The sequence below is a fragment of the Melanaphis sacchari genome, unplaced genomic scaffold (genome assembly GCF_002803265.2).
Source record: "Melanaphis sacchari strain LSU unplaced genomic scaffold, SCAv2.0 Contig25_pilon_pilon, whole genome shotgun sequence".
In the NCBI taxonomy this organism is placed as follows: Eukaryota; Metazoa; Arthropoda; class Insecta; order Hemiptera; family Aphididae; genus Melanaphis; species Melanaphis sacchari.
This window is the reverse complement of record NW_020271133.1, coordinates 51,070-76,193: the sequence shown is the minus strand read 5'-3', so window position 1 is coordinate 76,193 and position 25,124 is coordinate 51,070. Positions and strand designations below refer to the sequence as shown.

Genomic DNA, 25,124 nt, shown 5'->3' with positions numbered 1-25,124 from the left:
TATAATTAATCGAGTTGGCAGATTAACATAAACTTACATAATTAAAAACTATATACATTAATTTAATCATAGAGAAAAATAAACGTATTGACCTATATAGTCATTTAATAAGTAAAGTTCTAATTGTTTTCAAATAAAATATAAATATGTATTTGTTATTAAATTATTATAAAAAAATACACTTTAAATTTATTGCAAGTATTCTTTACTATTAAGACGATTTTCAATTGTCTTTTGGTTTATTCGATTGATTTTTAGTATTTAAACTATGACATGCTGAATTTAATACCCTCGGTATCTTACATATTTCTCCTCCCGTTTTATCTTCAATTGAATTTTTTGCATTGATTATATGTTCTATTTGTTTTTGTGCTTCATTTAAATTTTTCGTCAGTATTTCAATTTGATTTCTTAAACGTTCATTAATCTATATAACGTATTTAAACCGAAAATAAATAAATAATACCACATTTTTCGAAAAATATGACATAATAATATGATAAAATAGCTTTATGCTGTTTCATAGTCAATGCATATTTTGTGAGCTTTTTCAATTTTAGAAAATAATTAATATTCGGATTAATAGTATTTTTTTAATGATATTTTATATATTTAGAAAGCTACTAAGAAGCCTAACAAGTTTTTGTGAGTATTAATACATCCCTGAGAAAATTAACCATCAGCCAACATCCAAGAACAAAAACGTTTAATTACTAAACATCATACATATGCAGACAATTATTACTGAGATTTATAATAAACAGAAACTCACCGCGCAGAGTTAATTGAAAAATAATTAAAAGTCATTCATATCGCCCATTAAATTATAAATCAAAAACAGAATACTATCGAATACAGCAAAAGCCTTAACTATAATATCGTATAACTCAAAAATAAATTAAGTAGGCTATATTTTTGTCTGGTCTATATATATATATAGCTCAAATAATTTCGTATGTAAAACAAAATTCTTCATCAGGTATTTTTTCCAAAATCAAAACAGCCAATTATGAATACTAGATTTATTTCTAAAAACAAATATGTCTCACTTTCCCAAATTAATGGAAAACTGCAAATGGAAACATACATAACTCTTTAACTCAAAAACTAAGTCCGCAAAAACCTCTATATCCACTCCACCACTACCACTGTCGCTATCAATATCCATTAAAGCTCTTATCAATTATTATCAATCATCCAGCAACACAATTCGATCTTTAATTTTAAATGAATAATTTTTGTGTGAATCCTAAATAAATAACATAAAAATCAAATACATCCACAGTTGACACTTTTACAGAATCTGATCAAATATTTAAAAGAAAAAAAATATCAGCTATAACATGTGTATTAACCAGACATTATAATACGCTAATCAAATGCATAAACAATAATTTTTAATCTTAATAGGCTCTCTCCCATTGATATTATAAACTTAACGTTTTCCATGATCAAACAAAGACACCTATCTACCTCTTTTTTTTTTTTTGATCAATGGCCCTCCCGACAATAATAAATTTAAATTCAATAAATTCTGTTACACAAAATGTATAAACTGAAGAAAACGTTTTCATCCTATATTGAAACTCAAAGTTACGGTAATCTTTTCTAGATTTATGAAATGCTCTGAAAATCGATTCTCAACTGCTTTCAAAATTAAAGAGTCCCCAGAAAATTGTTATTAATGTAAAGATCTAATCTTTACTTAAAAAAAAAAATCACTAAGAGGCAAACCCTATTTTTATGTGCACTACAACACACAATGTGCACCACGAATATACAAGTGTACACTACGATTTGAACGTGTGTGAACTTCGGTCTATAAAACAAAAATTAAATAATATGCCAGCTACTAGAATATATGAGTATTTCCTGAATTTTTTAAATTTAAATTATACTGAATTATAATTTCTTTTTATTAATTTTCAAACATTATCAGCCAAAAGTATTTTGTTGTTGTATTAAATTATTATATATATATAATACATTTATTTTTCCAAGACAGTAGCGAAAATCAAATTTCCGTTTAAAGCAGAAAATTAAGTGTGCAATCCGAAATTTTACAAATAATAAGACCTGCAGTAAGAGGTAACTATCACAAGGTGACTTTCCTTCTCTCGATCTAATTATTCAAAATTTTACCACACATATACTTATAAACTCATATTGTAACATATCTCCTAAATATTTGATTTTCTATTAAAATGGTATTAAAAATAAAATTCATGCAGTAGATATACACGTATTCTAAACCAATATACTCACTTGGTCGCGTTTTTGGAATTCTAAACATGCTATTGCTCTGTGTTCGACTAACTTTTGTTCTAACTGTTTTATATATTCAACATATTTAAGTATCTGGCATTCAGAAAAATTTTTGGTTTTCGTCACTTGTAGTGCTGCTTCTTTTCTGACGAGATCTAGATTTTCTTTTAATTGTAATGAATAATGAGTTCGTTCCATGTATAGTCGTTTATTTTCCGCCAAAGTAGCCTCCTGAGTCATTATTTTAGCCCTTGGAAAAAAATTTAAATATTATATTTTAAAAAACTATTAATAATAGGTAACAAAATCTTTATAAAAATACTCATACAATTTCTATTTAAATAGGGGAAAAAACACATTAATCCATTCGGAAAATTTTTGAAACTCATTTCAATTACTTTTTAAAATTTTTTACAATTTATTGTTAAAGTAGAAATATCAAAAATAATTTGTATTTATCATACTTAAATATTTCTTTAATTTTACCTATTTAATTGTACAAATAGATAAGAAAATTAATTTTTAATTTTTTAATCATTTGTATTTTATACTATTTACTTAATAATTAATTTAGTATTAAAAAATGAAAATAAATATAAATTAGTTAAATATTAATTCCTGAACACATTTATATAAACTAAATAATAAACCATAACATTAATTCTTTTAAATTTTAAAATATATTTAATTTTTTAATACAAATACGTCTAAGATAGTATTTAAAATAGGTATCTAAATACCTACTTAGATTAATAAAAATATTCTAAATAATACTGTAAAATTATTTAAATACATTGACAAGAATGAAAAGAGCACATGAATAAACAATATGTTAATGTTTCAATAGTAATTAATGCATCAATTCTTACCAGTAATGCACAAAAAATTAGTAAACTTTAATATTGACTAACTTTTTAAACGTATTGAAAAACTTTTTAATAGTGGAAAGTAAGTATGTGCAAAATTGAGTTTATAGATGGAATTGAATTATTATTTGATATAAACAACGAAATAATAAAATGATAAAGAACATAGGTAAGAAAAGTGAAAAAGTAATCTATTTCATAGTTATTAACCAGTTTTGATGTTTCTTGAAATGATAAATTTAGATTATATTATATTGTTATGATATTTTCACCTCATAAATATTTATATTGAAAATTAAACTATCGTTTTGAAAATTAAAACTAATTTAAGTAATATTGAAATCTGAAATGTATCAAATTTATACGATTAATATATTTTGACTAATAAAAAAAATAACAAAAACCGTTAAAGCACATCATTGGAATATGTTTGAACATTCGATGTCATCAATATTTGAACCTAAATTATCTATAAAAAATACTTAAGTTTTATGCACATTTTTTTTTTTTAATTGATTCTAATTAAATGTCTATGAAGAATCTTCCATTAAATTTCAAAATTTATTATCTCTAAAACATCATTTTTTTCATACATTAATCAAAAATAAAATGAAAATTAAATATTTTAAATTTCTATACAAATAACAAAAAAAAAAAAACTAGTCAAAATATTTTAAAAATTAAACCAGGCCCAAAACATACCAATATAAATATTTTATGAAAATTACAAACATTAATAGTAATTCATTATCTAATTTCAATCAAAACCCAAAATCAATTTTGTCAAAAACTGGTGTTGCATAAATAATCTCATTATTCACAATTTAATTTTTGTTTATCTTAATTATTTTGAAAAATGGTTTAAATTATTTACTTTTGATCCTTTTTTTCTCAAAATATCAAAATGATCCAGTTTGGTACAAGTAATCACTTTTAGAATTGAATTTTTACTGATAAAAAAAAGAGGAGATGACAGACAAAATTAAAATTTTTTTTTTTTTTTTTAATACAGATTATTGCAAAACGAATACATTCATCGAGCCGCTTTATAATATCTAATACTACATAAAACGGTTTTAAAAATAATTTTTACTGGTTAAATCAAAGTTTTTATATTTCTTGCAATTTAAATTATTAAGCTTAATTTATTGTGAATTACTTTAATTGTATGTTTTCTTCTTCTAGACATATAAGCCTTTTGTCTTTTGCTTCCCTATCATCATTCGCCAAAATTGCATTCTAATAATTTAAGCATATTAATTTGTATTAATTAAATATAACAATATACGTTTATTTATGTATACTAATGATTCTATTTCTTTTAGAAGATTGTCACGTTCCTTTTCCAATTCTGTTCTAGTCAATGTCTCTTTTTCTAAATCCCGCTGCGCAGTTGCTAATAATCCAGGTAATGTCCCGAGCTCATCAAGACATGATTTTAGATGCTCCTAAGACAAAGATATTACAAATACAAATATTATATTATCATGTTAAAATTTGTATTAATCTTTATCGACACGTAAATTTGAATTATACTTATAGCCTGTATATTGTTTATTTAATATTAATGGGTGTTTGCAAAGTACGCATTTGAAATCGTTCACATTTATATTTTGCGAATGATACGTGAACATCTCTCGTTACTTACATCTAAGTCATTGAATTGTAATACTATATTTAAATTTTATTTTTAATACTATCATCGCATTATCAAATATTTACTAATGTACTATAATATGTATTTATATTTTATCTACATGGTGGTATATTATTGTCAAATTCATATGAAAATAGAATACTTAATATTTTTTTTTATTCAGTACGTATACATTTTTAATTGATAGCTACTCATTTGATTTAATTTTAAACAAAAATATATAAATTTATATAATGAGATAAATTATAAAATTCACCATATTTTAAATTCTGAGCAATAGATATATTGTTTTAAAAATATGTTTGTTTTTTTTTTTTTTTTTTTTTTATTGTCTATCGTCATTTTTAGAAATAGTTAACGTTTTTGGATTTTAAATTTTAAGGGTGAATTTTTAGTAGAAAATTGAATCTAATTAGTACCTTTGGTGGTCAAAAATAAAAATATAAAACTATATCTAAATACGTTTTAAAACAACTAGGATAAACGGAAAATAAATTAAAGAAAACACAAACTACCTAATATTTGACCAAATACGATCTAATTATCTTATTTTTTTTTTTTTTTTTTGTTATTGTAATTCAATAACAAATATACTTAAGTGTTTAAAATTTTCACCACATTTTTTATTATAATTTCCTACATATAGCGATATAATTTTACAAATTTTGAACTATTATAGATATTTTAAATTTTTGAATTTTTTTTTCTATAAAATAAATTTTGATAACTATTTTTTTGTTTTGTTGAAAAGTTTGAAAATATAATAAAATGTTCTTCAAAAGAGTTCAATATACTAATTAAAAATATAAAAATATATAGTTACAATTTTTCACGAAGTCTAAATTTTTACTAAACTCGTTAAAATAGTGAATATTTTTAAATTATTAAGTAGTTGAGATTTATTATTTTTATTAATAATTTAAATACGAATATTATTCCTACATAAGATTTTAAAACTGTATACAAAGTTTCTTATAAGTTATTATTATTGAAATTATAAATAACAGTGAAGTGAATTCTTCAATTAACTTTTTCAGCGTAAGGTTAAATAATGTATAGACTATTAAAAATAACAATTGTTTCTATAAATAAATTACGATATCAAATATTTTACTGGATCGAAAATTCTAGGAAAGGTTTCTTATAGTTATTTAAAAATATTTAAGGTACACAAGCATTATTATTAATTTTTTTTATACAAATATTTTTAGTTGAAATTTTAAATTAGATATTTAAATAAATAATAACAATTTCAGTTTTTTTTTTTTTTTGTAATTTAAAAAGATAATTCTTGGATACTTGAGATTTTTAATATATCTAACCATTCAAATACACACACACACTCAAATACAGTTACATTTTCAAATTTAATTTTTTTGGATAAAATAGATTAAATTTACTGTATTTACTAATAATAAATTAAATGTCTAATAGTAATATAAATATATCATAAAATACATTTAATAAGATAAACTGAAAGACCGTCTTTACTCAGAATCGTTTTTAGTGTGATTTATCATTATTTTCAAATTTAAAACATACATTTTAACAACTTACACCTCATAGATGCAGTACAGTAAAACAGTTACCTACTTTCACCCTGCTTATAATTCATAATATCTATGTTATTTATCCTGTTAATATCGAAGGAAATCATTTAACTTTACAATTAAAATTTTAAATTATATCCTACATATTAGAAATTATTTTAAATCTATTTTACATCACTTTAGTAAGTTTTTTTTTGAGCTTTAATAGTTTTATAATTAATAATATTATAATAGATAATCTAATCACATTATTATATTCAAATATCTTATAAAAGTTAATTACTACAAACATAAACACAAACTTTAAAAATAAAAAATTACATTTACCTTAGTCAATATCTTGTTTAAAGAATTAATATAATTAATGTCAATAACCAGAAGAACGTCTTCATATATTATTTATCAAACATGAATATAAACATAAATAACTCCAGTTTCAAAGAATTGGACATGAACAAATATACATTTCCAAGTGAATTTTCCGAACACTGATATTAATTGATTAAGGATCATTTTTAAATACTTTTGGTATATTATAATTTAAAACTAAGAAATATAAATTAACTTCAAAAATGATGATATCAAAATTATTAAAAATTAAAATAACTAACATTTATTAACAAACCTGGGTAGTTAATAAATATTAAGTGCATATATTAAACCCCATACATCTATTAATTAAATAGTTTTGTTAAGTTTTTAGACTATGTGTTTAAGAAAAATATTGAGCAGATCATTATTATTTGTGTATATAACTAGAAATATATTAGTATACAAAAGGAATTCAATGAGGTTCTCAATATATTTTCTAATTAAAAGCAAGCAAGTATAAATTAAATCATACTAAACTTTTTGAAGGTCATTATTGTCATCTCAGGACCTATATTAAATAATAAATTCTTAATTTTTTAACAATAGTAAAATATTTACCCAATATTATTGTAATAAATAAAAATTTATTTTAGATAGGTACTAAATTTCAAAGAAAAGCTAAATGTTATGTATTTATGGAACATTAAATATTAATTTATATATATTATAGATGGATACTTATATTATATGGAATTTAAACGGTTTTAAACACACAACTACTTCTATTTTTCTGGTTAGTAAAATATCTTGAACTATTAAGAAGAAAGCAAATATTCATAAATTTGAAATCGTTTTCATACCAAAATATAAATGTATAACAATACTCAATTAAATATGATATCACTTATTTAATATTTTGAAGGAAATTTATTTTAAATTTTTGAAAAATTAAAAACTATTAATAACTAAGTAGAATAGTAAAATAGAATTTAATTTATTTTATATAATTTTAAATCGAAATTTAATTGTTTCTTGCTACATTTCTTAGAGCATACAACTTATAAAAGTTATTAACTTGTTAATTGGTTTTCAAAATTAGGGTTCACTGATTTTTGTTCTTATTATGAATATAAATCAAAAAAAAAAAATTATCAAAAATCTTTAAACTAATAATAAATAATATTTTACAATCAAAGAAAAAATTTCCATGAAGAACTTTAACTTATTTTTTAGTTTTCACAACTTTTGTCGACTAAACGACAAACACTATATTTTTCACACTTTAAAATCTCCAAATTCTCTTTTTTCATTACATGGAAAGTTATGAAAAGTTTGAAAATAAAGTTTGAAAGTAATGATTTAAACAAGAAGTATCTGCGTATTACATACTAGTACGTAAATTATCCACTAAAAATTTTCTAAAAAAAATATACATGATTGTTTTGGGTTTTTAATGATAAGTATTTAATTTTAGATTTTTAACCAATTAAATTTTTTTTAAATAAAAATACTTAAAATAATTTTTATTGTTTTTAATAAAATGTAACATTTTTATTTTCATAAAAATGATTTATATAAATCATAATATAATCATACATTTTTAATAATTTAATTCAAAATTTAAAAAAATATAAATAAATATCTGAAGTGTTTAATCATTAAAATTATAAATTATTTTAAGTAAGAGCTCATTGACACCAAACAAAATCATAATTTTAAAATACGTTTGTCATTAATCATTGTTTTTAAGAAATAGGAACCTTTTAAATATTTTAAATACTTATTGTACAGTTTTTTTTTTCATGTAATATTTGGGTGTTATTTTTTTGTTTCTAAATATATTAAAGTATAAAAAAAATAGTACTCTATTGTAATTTGTAAGAAAAAAACCTCCCCTCCTTTATAATCGTAATTATATTAGAGGTTTTAATTTGAATAAAAAAAGAAAGTTAGAATCATGACTTTTTTTTCGAACAAAACACTATAGGATTATATCAAATTGTAGCGTTGTCATAATTATTTTTACAAACTACTCGCCTGAATGATATAGGATTAAAAAGATTAAGTCATATTGTGACTACATCACTTAATTTTATTATAATAGTATTATTAGTAGCAACCTAGCTATATTTATTTTACATACTAATAATATTCCTTTATATCGTAACTGCTAAAGACCCCAAGTATGTACAAATAACCAACATTTTTCAAAAATAGGTATTATTTAAACTATAATACAAGTACAATGAATGAGTGCATTTTTGAAATAAAATCGAGTTGAAATTACTACAAATGGTTTTGACTTACTAAAACATTACTGATTAATTTAAACCACACTGTAATACTATACTGTTTACAGTTAAAAAGTGATGGCGATTTTTAGATTGTTTAATCTAAATAACATAATATTTAATTTACTTAATAGAACGCTACCCATACCTACATGTTTTCTCTCTATCTTACAAAAGTAAAATATCAAATTTTAATTCATACAAATTAATTGTGTGTTATAAGTTAAATATTCGATTCAATTTATCTATAGTCAAATTTTTGAAAATATAAACTGTGGCTTTTACAAATATTTTGATTTTTAAGTTAGATACGAGCATTTTACATTTACAATACTTTGCATACACAATTCATTTTGCTTAGAAATACATTACCATAAAAAAAACTATATATTTTAGCACAGATAATTTTCTTGCTTTGATAACCTAATTTATTAATCTACCCTAATATTTACGCTAAATTTCTATTAAACTCAAATTTGATATATTTTACGTTTTTTAGACGGAGACAGCACGTGCAAGAGTAGCGAGAGAACACTTAATATTTAATATTTTTTATTTTATTTATATATATTAGTTTTATTTTAAATGCTGTACGGAACGATGAGTGTATTAATTTTATGCTGATGTACGTTTGTATCTTTCTTTTTTTATGTGATGTGTCGCTACCATATGGAGCAATAAAAATGATTCAATCTTCAACTTCAATATATTTTCTTATATGAAAATAAATCTAATCGATACTTAAGGAAGAAAATTAAAAAAGGAAAGTTCTTAGATTTTTTCCCAAAATATTTTGAAAATATGATTAGAAAAATTAATAAAAGTTAAAACAATCGGAAAATTTTTACAGAAAAAATCTACAAATAATTTTTTAGTTAAATTTTCAATATTTTTAATATTTATACCTAAGTTTTGAAAATGTAAAACAATACTTCGTTCAAGTTTTGATTACTAGAACTATAGTAAAAAGTTGAACATTATTCCATAAATACTTTTTATAGGTGTCTGAGTTTTTAATTTTGGCCAAAATAAACACACGTCATGTAAAATTTCACTTTCTTAGCAAATAATTTAAATAATTTTGTTGCAAATTAAAAATTATGAAATTTAGATATTTGAAACATTTTACTATAAATTAAATTATCGTTTAAACTGAATAAAATTTTAAAAAAATTTAGAGTAATTTTAACATTGGTTTTCGTTTACAATTATTTATTATTGAATTAAAATTTAACACATCCATTACAGTGACCTACTGAATGACCAAATACTTTTTACACTTACCTACTGTACAACTGAGCGTTACGTAGGTATACTTTTTACTCGCTTTTTATTTTATAACGAATAAGTGCTTAATATTTTAACCTAGGACGTAGCTACTTCCTTTAACTACCTTAAACGTTTTATAAATAAAAACTTTAAGACTATTATTCAAGACATGATTCATAACAATACATAATAAATATCTTACATTCATTCGATTAAACTCCGCTTCATATTCTTCGGCAATGGTATTTTTTTCCTTACAAATATTTTCAATGCGATATTTTTGTTCTTGATTTGTTTGTAGAACTGCCAAAAACTGAAACCCATCGATATAATAGTAAAAATAAAAATGTATGATGTTAGTTCAGAGTACAAAGTTAATATTATAGTTTGAACATTGCAACCGAAAATAACCTTTGATTTTTTATCCTCAAGTTCAGTCAGATGAAAATCGAGTACCATCTGCATGTTAGTTTTTTCCTCAGTTGCTTCTTGCAAACGATTTCTCAAACTTTCAATCAAGTATTTTTCATTTGAACAGGCCAATTCAGGATCCTGAATAAATATTAAATTATTTAATATGCTCGTAATAATATTATAAACCGTAATAAATAATAAAATATTACGTGGGATTTTGCTGAAGTGAAATCAAACAATTGTTTTTGTAATTGGCAGACCTGTGTTTTTAATATCTTTAAGCGGTCTTCATAATTTTTATAGTTACACTGAGCTTCGCTAAGCTTTTTTCGTAGATTTGAAATCTCTTGTAATTTATTGCTGAAAATGAATTTAATTTAGTGTATGTATTTTGTAAGTATGTTGATTTACTCGTATATTGTAATATGTTAACAAGTTATGTTAACGTTTACATTATAGGAAGGTACTATTTACGTAATGTGTAATGTAACCTCAAATTGAGATATGATTATTTTATTATCATAATTATTATATCACAAATTAAAATTTTAGATTTTGAGAGGAACGCGAAATCTATGAATTTTACAATGAAGTATTTTTTATTTATGTTTGTGACGTCGCGTTTTAAAGGGAAACATTTGCTTTATTTAATAGTGAGGATAGTTTTGGACACTAATTTGATCTTGCTAATATATTAAGCTGTAGGCAGTCAAAACAATTTAATTCTAAATAGGTACTTCTTTTAGTAGATTGAAAAATTTATAAAATAATAGCTGAAACTTATTTGCTACACAAATCGTTGAAAACATTGATTTTGTTTAATTGTGTTGAATTCAAAAAAGAAATAATCGTATACTTAAAAGTTTAAATTGTCACCAAAAAAAAAAAAAAAAATAATATAAATATTAAATTTTTTTAAGCACTATAGATTTTTTTTTCATATTGGTTTTAATATAGGTGACTATTATCATTTTACTTGATTTATGACGATAACATATTTTATTTCTCGTCAAAAAGTTAAAAAATTTAATACAGTGTACGCATATCATTTTGTTTAATATAAAAATACCAAAAAATATCAATGATATTATATTACATTATTTTTACTTTTTAATAACTAATAAACCTATTCACATTATTCTACAATATGCCAATGTTCACCTAAAAATTTTACCTGTTTTTTTTTATAACCTAACCTAACCGATCTTCTTCCATGAGCCCCTTTACCGAATGTAATAATTTATTAATGTTATATGCCTACCCAATACCAATGTACGCTCCAAAATACTGTATAAGTACATCAAAGGGAGTCGATTGTTTTATACATATAACGATAAAGAACGAGTAACTTTACATTATAATCCCTAATGTTTCAACTACTTTTATGACTTTTAACCGATGCGATAACAAATGACTAAATTTAGCATTTACAAAAAAAAAAATGCAAGGTTAGTGCACGAATTAATCTAAACCCGTTACACGCCTCTAAACATCTATGTAACACCCAAAACCCATACAATCTGAATGGATTTCCTTTTCAAAACGCCTAAATTAACCGAATCCCACAATCCTTCTGTAATTTAACCAAAAACCCAAATAGTTTTTATTTTACAAGTTTAATGTAAAATAGTGGCATTTTGTGTGTATTTATTGCGGTTAGCTTTATTTTTCCACTCTAGATGGAAAAGTGAGTAGATGGAAATAGATCTCAAAGACAATTTAATGTGAATAATGTTCACAATACACATTTACTGGAGCGGTCAACGTGCACGGTGGAGGTAATTTTAAATTAACTTCAAAAGTGATTAAATGATCATTTTGTAGTAATTATTATAGTTTTCGTTATGGTATTACAATCTAATAGTAATATTTTATGAATTAGAAAATATTTTAAGAAATATCGTATAAAAAAACAAAAAAAAAAATAGATAGCTACATATTTTCAAATTAAGTTTTTCTTAAAGTACTTAACGCCAGTTAATACTAGTAAATATCCATAGTAATCTGAATAATAACAGTTATAATTTATAAACATTCAATTTTTTGTTTTAAATATTGTTTTATAATATTTGAAAACTTAAACACACCAAATACATATCGATTCCCAAATAAATAAATCAGGTGACAAAGCCATGAAACAAAGTTTTGAAAAATAATGTAGACATTTTATGAATAATAATGACCAAGTATCGTTTTTTTTTCTCTAATTAAATTGTTTGTTTATAGTTTGTATTTAAACAATATGCACCATTGAAATTTTTTATGTATATTATCATATCATGATTAAGTCGTATTTTTTTTTATTTTTTTTTTGATAGTCAACTCACTTATGATCCGCCAAAAGTGTATTATACTCCGTAGTCAAATCTTTACATTGAGGTTCTTGGCCATCGCATAGATTTATCGGCCCTGCACAATTCTATACACAGTTATAGAAAACCCATATAAGTACTTCTACGCTATTATTGACTTTCATGTTTAAAAACTTACAGCACACAATGCATCAGATATGTTTAATACTTTTTTAGCTAATTCAATTTGACACCGATCACGTTTTAGTCCCTTTAATTCATCATTTAATCGATTTATTTCAAGCATTAAAACTTGTGCTTGTGGTATCTTTCAAATTTAAAAAAAAACACATTTAGAAGTGTAAACAGTATGATATTACAATAATTTGTTTAAATTAATAAATACCGATTCATTATGTTCAAGTTGGCACGTTCCATTCTCATTTGTTTTTTTAATTTCTTTGGAAGCTAGCTACAAAAATTTAGAAAAGTTATTATGTTCAATGAATTGATTTAATAAAGTATTCACCTTTTTTTTAAGACAGTTTGTCAAGATATGTGTTTGTTGATTCTAAAAGATAAAAAATATTGATATTTCATTGTTGTTATATTTATTTTTAGAGTTTTTTATTACAGCACTGTTAAGTTTGCACAGAAAATCACGGTTCTGTTGATGTAATATCTTCATTTCCCCCTTCATTGTCATAAGTTCGTCTCTAAATTTCTCCTTTTTACAATCAATATCTGAATTTTTGGAATGCTTAAGGCAATTATCACTCATAGTATGATTTTCTTCATTATCAGACAAACAACAATTTTCGGATTCATCGTTACATGAACAAATTGACTCATTATCAGGCTAAATTATTGTTTAATTTGAATAAGCTTTTGAAAAAGACCTTAGACTTTTATATTAAATTAATATTTTAAAAAATTTGCTAATTTTCTAACATTTAATTACTAACTTCGTTGCATTTATTTCCATTATTAACTAGATCATAATGAAAAAACGTCGGGTAGTTTTTTTCATTGTTAATCAATATCCACGGAACCATTTGTTCTCCTTCCTTAAATCAACAATGCAAACATTTTTATTAAAAATCATATATTTGTATAAAATTTAAATTAATTTAATTATTAAAGTATTAAATGTTTTATTATTACTTAAAGTTATAAAATATTGTTACCCACCCATTTTATTTTTAAATATTTAGTTAATTGAACTTTTAATAATATGATTATATAAACGCTGAAAACGTATAGTTTTATGCTTGAAATTATTACTATTTTTTTCTTTAACAACATCAGATATATATATATATATGCATTGCACATTCCTAATCAATTTATATTTTACCATAGCCAATGTATCTTACTATATTAAAGTGTTTTTGTAAGAGATATGTTCAATTATATAGTACCTATATCGGCTATATCATTTTATTTTTAGTCAAAGATGTTTATAATTATTTTATACAGTTTAATGATTTTGCCCAGAACAATAAAGCTATTGATTTTACAATGAATATGATTAATTTTATTTTTGTCAATATCTTAGTAAAAAAAAAAAAAAAGAATGTATAAAAAATGCTTGTTAAACTAATAGAGCATATTTTTAATAATTAAATTTCGTAAATTTTACATCAGTTTATGTAAATTTTAATTAATTTTCAAGAAAATCGTGAAATTTAACAATACAATTGAACACACCTTTTTTTTTACAAAATTTTGATTAATTAAGTACCAATTCAGAATCATTCTTCAAATCGTATGATAAAAATGTTATATATTTAATGATACTACTCAATTCTACTCATGTATTCACTAGTTCTTACTCTTTAGTATAACTGATATTTTGGCGATATCATTAATTTAGAAAAAATAATCAAGCACATTTAGTTCTTAATAATGTTAACCGTACGGTGTACACAATATCTAAGTGGAATATTCACAATATTTTAATTGAAAACGTAAATCAGTTATTACCTAGTATCTAAAAAGAAATTATGCGTTATTAAAAATTTTATACGTTAAGTTCAATCAGTTCTAAAATTAGTTTATTATTATATCCATATCTTATGAATAAAGTACTTTTCATTTTTAAATATAAAATTATTGTTAAATAACTTTTTACAATTATGATTTCACTGTTTTGAGAATAACACATTATAACTACATTTATTTTTACAAACGGACCAAGTTTAAAAATTCAAATGACAATTAAAACTATCTCACTACACTTTATCTCAATTTAGAAACATAATATTTCATTGTGTAAGTAATTTTAAAATTATATTATATAAAATAATTTTGTATAAAAAAATAATTGTTTTTATTTCATCAATATCACTAGATTTTGTGAAAAAAAATAATATTACTCAGTCAAAGTCCTCTTATATTATGAATTATGATAGAAATTAACTTTTATAAACTTTTATAAGTTTTTATCAAGCAATATAGTATAATAAATATAAGATATTTGAGATTAAAAATATTAAAACTTATAAATACATACCATTATATATAAATTTAAATTATAGAAATAATAATGTTGCGATTTAAAATGTAAAGTTTGTTAACTTAATATTCTACAGTAATTTATTAGTTATTATTAATTAAACTAGATTCAGTCATCTGAATTGACATAATATAGTTACACGTCCGTTGTCAAATGGACTAGGTATTTAAAAATATTATAAAATTCATTAAATATTAATATTTTATAAAATTAGAAAAAATTATCAATTGTCTTATGATTTAATTCCTCTTGTATACGTGAGTGGTGATTTAAAAATAAATATAACCTACCTAAGTACATTTTAAAATATATACTCGTAGTTAGAAAGTATCGAGTAACTATTCAAAAAAAGATTATGATATTTCCTTCTATTTAAAGATGTTTTAATTAATACTTCTTAAAATATTACATTAAAAAAGTAATCTTACAGAAGATTTGACCACTGTTGTCACACAATCATTTAATTTAGAATTTTGATTGATGTCAATATTTCGACATTCGAGGTTTTCAAGTTTAAAATTATTAGCTTTAGCTAATTTGAGCACATCAACGACAGTATTTTTATATTGTACCACCATTTCTGTTAACTGTTCTTGTAACCTACATATTTCCTGTTCATTTGATGATGTGGTTCCACAGTCCTACACATTTTAATATTTCTAACATAACTATTACTAAACTTTTAAGTCATCTGTACACTCACAATTCGTAAGTCAGATAAATTCTTCTTCAATTGCATTATTTTTTTTGCAATATTTACAGCTTTTCGATCAGTATTTCGAATTAATTCAAAGCTATCGGCGGTATCTTCGATTTCAAAATTTGTAGACTCAATTTCCAACTCATCATTGCTATCCTATAACGATAACAAACTTAATTAATAACTCAATAATGTACGATTAAAGTGTTTCGTATTTTATACCGTCATTTTTGTTATCATATTATGTTTTATATGTCTTATTATTTTTAATTTGTTTTGTTATATTGATTTGTATAAAAGATATATTTTAAGCTTTATACAAATAAACAATTCAGTAACACTATTTTAACCGTTACATAAATAAGCTAACTGTTTAATAACATTTTCAATCAATATAAAAACAGCAACAATAATACAAAACAATGATAAAAATACATAGTAACCGTGTGGGGCCAGAAACACGAGATTAATAATATCCACGGAACTCATACTCCAATCGTTAGGAGAACTCTTTCTGCATCGAAAAACATGACATTTGAAATTATTTTTCAATAACTCGTCTATTACAAGAAAATCCATCTAAAATTTTACGCAATTCGTGCGTAATACATATCTAATGTCTTTGGACATGGTATTATATTAAATAATGCTTAATGAATTTCACAATAACATAATATTATGGGTTTTTTTTCTATACCTAGGTATATAATATATTTAAAAATATAAACAGGTAATAATAATAATTAATGTTCGCGACTCACACACCGGCCGTTCCCGCGATAAACAGATGGCGTGCGATAACCTTTGCGCCCAAATCCAGACCGGTCGTCAACGGTTATAAAATGATTAAAATGTTATAATATTATTACGTCGTTAGCGGTGACGACCGGCGGCGATAGCCGACGGTAACTGTCCGGCGAGCGAATGGCGATCTTGCTTCCGGTGGTCGCCCCCCCGCTGTTCGTCGTCGTTGTCTTCGTTCCGCCGTATTTCAGTATTTCCGCCATCCGACAAATCCGTGGTGCACCGCGTCCGCTGCTCGTCACGCAATCGGTGAACGGGTGTACAGTGTACGCCTTGCGCCGATGCGATCTTTTACCGAACATATCGCGTCGTGTGTTTTCAGTTTTGGCGTAGTCAAGCCCGCTTCCGTCTTCAAGTCCGGATTACTTTTGAGCGCGTGAAACCAGCGTTTTTTTCGTCCGGCGCCGTAATCGTCACGTGGTCTGTGTCCGAGCGTGCGACCGATCGGCGTGTCTCGCTGACGACCGTGTAACTGTTCAACGCTGTCATGTGTCCAACGGCTTGGTCTGGTACACCATGGAGGATTCCACCGCCTCGTACGACACTATAGGTGGTTCTCGTAGTACCCATAAGTAATTATTTCGTGATATTGTGCTGTTGTACGCGTATCGTGTCGTTTTGACGTGCTGTCGGTCGGGACACGGAGTCGTCGCCCCGCTGATCCGTCGTGTTACCAACGCCAGTCAACATCGCGATAACCGGCGTGTTATCGTTCAGCTCTTATCACGGTCGTATCTGCATTATTGTTACCTAAATTGTATTTGTGCGGCCCGTGACCTAATTATGGGCGTAATTATTGTAATTTTTATCGATACTGTGTAAACGTAAATTTTCTTCCCGTCATTTTTTTTTTTTTATGAGTATTATTATTAATCATTGTCGTTGTTGAGACGTCCGCCTCTGATTGGTACTTTGAATAATTTTTATAATTCTTGAAAACATCCCGTAGACTGATTCTAATACCAAACATTATTGTTATATTATTACCCTACTTGAAAGTACGAGTCATCTGTGCTAACTGTTTACGAAGAGCCTCATCAGCGAACAACAATAATACTGATAATATAGGTACTGTAATAGTTAAAATAACTAGTACAATAATACAAATAATAATGACATCTTGACTAAAGAAGTGTAAGAATTACATACGTGTTAAAAATGTTACGGAACAAACACATACATACACTTAGTAAAACGGTCTTTATCGTGGCCATTAAAAGATCCCAGTTTAAAAAAAAAGACAAGACTAAGGAATCCGTACCAACGCATACAAAATGCAGGCAGTTTGATGCAATTTTCGACAATCAAATTGGGTTCTGGGGAATCATGGGGATTACTCGGTCCGACAATTGGGTATACATACATTGTGCGAAATTGGTCTAGATCAGCAGTGTTATTTCATCTTCTAAATTGTTAATACTTACAACTGAACAATACGAAGACGAAGACGAAAATATAGAAGAAAATACGGTGAATGCCTCGTATTCAATTTGTCTCAGTAAGAGCCATGAAAGGTAAAGTCATGAAAAAAAAAGCCACTAACATTAGAATCAACCAATTGATCAGAGAACAGTGAATGGAAACACATAACATAAATATATATTCGGTTTTAAAAACATAAAAATATCACAGACATTAGAATATGCAACAAATAAACTAGAACAGTACGGACCGCCACCAAAAAACATAAAGATTACCGATAATGACTGAAATATGAAACTGATAAATCGATTCGGCAGTAACATACAAATATGTACAAAATCGGTGTAGAACAGCCGTGTTATTTCATATTTTAAATTGTTAATACCCAAAACTGAACAATACGAAGACTGATGACATACATTAACGTCGCCAATGATTGCCGGGAACTAAACGACGATGACGATAATCAATCTAGAGTGAATCATCACTAAAGCTAGAAGCGCCGAAAAGCGGGAAGACGACCAGGACGCGTTCTGACTGATACGCGATACCGGGTGTCGAATCATCGCAGCCGTGTCGGAACGAAAACAACAGCCATAGACCTTATATAAGGTCTATGACAACAGCCGAAAGTATTCGAGGTAACGAACGCTTTGCCAATTGCAGATAAGACGTGTGCAACAACGGTGCACTCAAAAGAGCCTTTACAGGGCTTCCAGCCTTTATCCCCCCTACCCCCGTCCATCGATCACTTAATCGAGTGTCGCCGTTTTCCGGGCACAATTCGTTATTACGATCGCCGCTTTTACGAGTCAACGCGCCGGTGGTGGTTGACTCTATGCCACAACCTGTGTATGCGAACAATTCTTCCATTTTTGAACACAGAAGCACGAACACACCTGGCCGACGCATTGACAATGCTGATCCCTCACCCAATATCTTGTACGTATATTTTTATTAACATGTTAAATATACTGAAAACACAACGTTATCAGTTATAAAAATTACGGACAGTCCGCCACCTTTCTGGCGTACGGTTTCAAAAATTAATTTTTAAATTCTTAGTCTTTTCAATAAGATTCGAGATTTTAAATTAGTAATTTTAAAAATAATTATTACTCGAGTAGGGCATCTAATTAATTTTGGGGATAAAAAGTATCAGTTTATTAAAAAATATTATTAGGTATACAAGGTCATCATTTGTATTATTATATTTCATTAATATTTAGAAACATTCAAAGTATAATAATAACCTTATAATTACCTATTTTTATAGTTTCATTTGCGTTAGGTACCATATTGTAAAAAGTCTTCAATTTCATTGACATGTTTAAAAGTTAAGAAGAGACTTAAGCATAATGAAATGCTTATAATGTATTAACATTTATATTAATTCTGTTATAAGATTGTATTAGTTCATTTGACCCAACTTAAATCGTATAAATATAAACGAGCTCGAGTTTTTTTGAATATTGTAGCACTGGATGCATTTGCCACGCATCAAATCAATAACTGATAGCTAAACATGGCCAAGGTGCATTACTGTCAAGTAATTTTATTTTCTGTTAGTATTTAACATTATTAGTTCTATTGAGAAAAATAGCCATGGTGCTGGTTTACTCCATTAAAAAGAATTTTAATTTATAAAGAAAGTTATTTATTATTTAATGTCCGTATAAAATATCATCTTTTTTTTCTTATTTTAAGCGCGACAACTAAAGCTGTGAATAGGATCAGTAGGATTTTTGTGTAAGATTTGTTTGTAAGGTTGGAAGTTGGAACACGTGTGTATTGTGTATGTGTTTACTCCGGGTTCTTAGTGACCAATATTGTGACATATTATAAGAACTGTTATTTTATTTTTCGATTTATAAACAAAAAAAAAGTATAAAATAATTAGTTCAAATCTTATCAAGTCGATAATTATTTTATAATTAAAATATTTTGAAAACTTTATTGGAAATATAAAATGTAATTACCGGGGTAATTATTCAAGTACGCTGGATTAAAATTAGTATGACAAAAAAACGTGGTAAGAATATTCAAACATTTTTAATTTTATACTAATCAAACTTATAAATTAGATAAAAAAAAAAAAGAAGAAATGTAGAGTATGTTGATTTGTGAGTAAATAATATAACTACATGATTGGTATTAGTAACAAGTATTGTTCTAATTTATTATAAAGTTATGGTTTCAATTAATCAACAATAATATAATTTTTTTTATTTCTTTAGTTCTGAATATCAAGAACATAAAGACAATTATGGATAATATTTGCATCAATGTGTTTCAGTAAATTTCTTGTTTAATTTTCTCTCACTTGTGAATCATGGGTAATTTAAATGCCTTAGAAGTTAGAACTAATTGTATATATTATCAGCACTCTATAAACGCAAAATAATAATTATGGTGTATCTATATTCCATAATATCTATATATACCTATACATATTTTATATATAGGTGCTCCCAAGAGATCATTATCAGGTTTAAATATAATAAATTATTTTCTAAAGTGTAGTAAATCTTGAGTAAAATCATTTTTGATTATTTTTACACAATCACACACACCCACGCGCGCGCTTGTGTATAAGTGTAACTTTTTTAAAGCATTTAAATCAGGGTTGGTAATATACGTGTATAAAACGTTTTATACGTTACATGTATAATACCCTACGTATAAAACGTATAATATGTTTTGTTTTTGAAATTAACTCTTAAAAATTAAAAATAGTAAATACTCTTCATATTTCAAGTAATAAATTAGGTTTTTAATTTTTATAATTCGTAAAAAATAAAATTATATATATATTAGCCATTAGATAATAATGATTAATGGTAATATAAAAATAATAAATATATTATATATAATTATAAAAAAATATTTTTCGCATATAATTAACATCCCATCCATTGTGTGTTGGACGACCAGTCATTTTTGTTTAATTTAAATTTTTTGTAACAAATTAAATTTTGAAATATTGTGCCTGTATATTTTGTACGAACGCGACGAGAACAAGACACACACTGAACTATATAATGTTAAATAACATACTATACTTACTTAATATCTTGTGATAAATTTAAATAATTAATAGTACAAAAATAATAAATATCAAGTGTTATAAATATCACAAGTACTATGGTTTTAATATTTTTAATTTTATTATAAATACGTTTTCAATAACATAATAGACAATAGTTAATAATAGATGAATAATAGGTACCACAAATGTCTATATATAATTTATATTTCCTTATTTTATTGTTATTTGTTAGTTTAAATTTAAACTTTAAATTATAAATTTATATTAAAATATATTTATTATTTATTACTTGTTTATTAGGGATTTTTTTTTATACGGTATAAAATGTATAAAATGTATATAATTATGTGTTTTATACTATACGATTTATACGTTTTATACGTATGTATAATACGTGTTTTATACTATACCGTATTATACGTTTCAACCCTGATTTAAATGGTAAAACCACTTAACAAGATTTCTGGTAGAAAATTCTATCTTGCTAGAAGTTGTAGAAAATGTTCAAATTAAAAAAAAAAAAAAACTTAAGGAAAATAGAAATTTTTACGAAAAACCAATTTTTAATAAAATTTATTTTTGTTTTATTCTTGTGAAAATTAATAACATAGAAATTTGAATTTTTCAATAAATATTTATATTAAAATTTTCTAGACATGACATAGTTTTTAATATATTTTGGGTTTTTTTGTGTTAGATGTTTATAAATTAATATTTTAAATTGAACATTTTTCTTACAATAAAAGAAATCTTAAAAATTTGATATAAAACTTTTCATTATCTAATTGTTTTTACCATAATTAAAGAATAAGAAATTACGTATACCTATGTATGGTCAATTTTTTTTTTAAATGTTAATTTTTCAAATTATATATAATTTATCAAAATTAATAAAATATTGGGTAAAATATGTAAATTATTTTATAGATTTTAATTTATAACAAAATTTATTTTAACACATAATACCCGAAAATGTAATATAATATTTTCATAAGTTTCTTTACTGAAAAATTTAAATTAAAAAAAGTTTCGTTTAAAGATAGAGAAATTCAAGTGTAGACGTCAATAGATATTTAAAAGTAAAAATAATGATTTATCCTTAAACGGTTATTTTTATTATTTAAAAAATATTAACCATAGAAATATTTCACTATAATTGATAATTCGTCAAACAAAACCTAATTTTTTAAATATTTAGTCTAATTTTAAGCTATATTTATAGATATTTTAAATGTTAAAAATTGTTTAGTTTTTATTTTATAACTTATATGTTAGAAGAATCAAAATTTTATAAATGTTCTTATACTTGTTAATTGTATTAAAGTTGATAAGCTCTATAAACAAAAAGGTAATAATTGATTTCGTTTAATAAAATATTAATATTTTAGTATCTATTTAATGAGATAATTGTCAATTTAATGAAAAACAAAAGAATAAAATAAGCTAATGATTTTTGAAAAAACTTTTGAAATGCAATTTAGATACCTATCTCTTTTTTATCATCTTCTAACATACGTATGTATATGCATATTTATAAACTAATTATAAATTATAAATATCTTATTTTAGACGGTTTTTTTTTCAATTTTTTTATCTATAATATACACTATTAATGCATTGTCTTTACTTTTTAAATTTTTAAATCTCTTTGAGATACTTGTATAATGTGTGAAAAGGTGTAATTATAATAAAGACAATTTATTTTAAATTTTCAAGATTTAACCATTTAGATAATAAATTTAAAAATACTTAGAATACAATACTTATTATGTCCAAGAAGAAGTCTTATTTATTAATTCAACTCAATTTTGTGCTGCTTTAAAAAATTTATTTTTTAAATTCTTGTCTAATAACAAGAAATCCTTGTCTAAAAGTTTAATGTTTTCATTTAAATGATTAAACAAAAACTCGCAATTTCAATAGATAATAGATTTAACCGATCTAGGTGATCTATTTTAATTCGAATCACCCTTAGCCTCTCTACTTGGCATTTGGTCTAGAAAGGTAATCCTGTTGAGTGTTGACTAAGCATTTGGAGCGTATCCGAAAAGCAACAGACGGTTACGTAAGCCATCTTATTCCAATGTTTAACAAACACAAAAGGTAAAATATACAAAATGCGATATTCATGCTTATTATTTATATATCCCTGTACACATAAAACATACCTGTGCAATTTATTTTATTATACCAACGACATTTCGCCACACGAGATCCATCATCCCATATCATTTTAAACATATATAGAGTGTTGAAAACAAATATCGTAAAAACGTCTTATACGTATAATATTTTTGTCCATTTATTGTTATGACAAAATAACTATTCAGTTTCTTTTTTTTTTCAATAATTATTCAATATAAAGAACTTAAATAAATCGGTACATATGTACCTATAACACGTTTGTATTATAATTCTTTGATATAGACATGTACCTATGTATTTATACAAAAGATGCTTGTATAATCCTTGTATAATAAACTGCATTAAATAAATCTAAAATTTGAATAAAACAGTTGATGATTACTATAACGATTTACTCGCAATATTGTATAAATTCTTGTGTCATCGCTTTGATGAGGTTTATTTCTACTCAAATACTAAAACTAAACTCTTCTCTGAGGAACCACAAATCTATATTTATTGAAAAGGTTTATCAGATTTTAAATAAAGAGCTAACGATCGTTCGCTTTACTACTAAGTGTCACATTATAATTGGATTTATGGCAAAACTATGTTGATACATCTAATGCTATTTTAATTTTGTGTTCTTGATTCTATCTACGGCTTGCTAACTTTTATAGATTGTATAATTTCTTGAATACCATCGAATTGTACTGGATAGTATTGGCTTAAAGAAAATTATAATTTTTTAAACTAATATCTTAATTATGCATTTGCATTGTAATACATGTATAGACATTCTACGATAAAATTATAGATTTACATTTAAATACGTTATATATTATACTTGAGTATATACTATATACTATTTATATATGACTATATTGCACTATATTACATCTGAGTATATGGAAATTTCCCAAATTTGTATTCAATTATAATTTATTTGAAGCTACTTAAGGTAGGCATGTACACATATATATCCTAAATCCTAAAACACTATTTTCTAGTATAATAATTTATTATCATATTTTACATAATTGTCTTGTTTATTCAATTATAATATTTACATAATATTTCTCTCTAATAAATATTATTATTTCTGTTTCGTTATAAAACAATTATTTAGATTTGTAATATTTGTATGTACCTATATATACGAAAATTTATGTTGAAAATCACTTGATGGTAATTGTTAACCGTGGTGAATTTATCTTAATCTTTATGTGATATATTAATTTATTTAACATTTTAATGAGGTAACAAGGTAAACAAACATATTTTACTCGTTTCGTATTATTTTATAATAAAACGTAGTTATATAATATATTATACTTGTTTATAGTGACATAATGCTTAATAATAATATCCTATCGATGGATGTGCCTTATTTATAATTTTTTAAACAATATATATTATCATATTATAATCATAATTTTAAACTTGATTTGCATTTAAAATTTAAAAAAAAATACATTACAATAAAAATTAAATCAAAAATAATATGAAAGTATTTTTTATTTGACCAAATGATAACACCAATATTTTATAGTTTTATGAAATTATTTATAGTGATTTTAAATTGTGCTATA

General features: G+C 24.4%; 2 protein-coding genes across 2 annotated transcripts in view; one reads left to right on the top strand and one right to left on the bottom strand.

Annotated features, from left to right (window-relative positions):
• Positions 1–223: 223 nt before the first annotated feature.
• Positions 224–16,361, bottom strand: LOC112595187 (ankyrin repeat domain-containing protein 36B). Its single transcript, XM_025340311.1, has 16 exons — positions 16,356–16,361; positions 16,137–16,289; positions 15,862–16,074; positions 13,881–13,982; positions 13,550–13,774; positions 13,445–13,486; positions 13,322–13,387; positions 13,115–13,243; positions 12,952–13,043; positions 10,834–10,984; positions 10,622–10,762; positions 10,413–10,523; positions 4,436–4,579; positions 4,291–4,370; positions 2,266–2,515; positions 224–427 (listed from the first exon to the last, which is right to left on the bottom strand). Exons 1-16 carry the CDS (start codon positions 16,359–16,361, stop codon positions 224–226), a joined length of 2,109 nt encoding a protein of 702 aa, XP_025196096.1.
• Positions 16,362–17,094: 733 nt separating this feature from the next.
• The window catches only part of LOC112595184 (nephrin-like), a 57,111-nt gene continuing 49,081 nt past the window's right edge, over positions 17,095–25,124 (top strand). The window contains exon 1 of the mRNA XM_025340308.1: positions 17,095–19,301. The gene's annotated coding sequence lies outside the window, so the exon portion shown is untranslated. The remainder of the gene's footprint in view (positions 19,302–25,124) is intronic.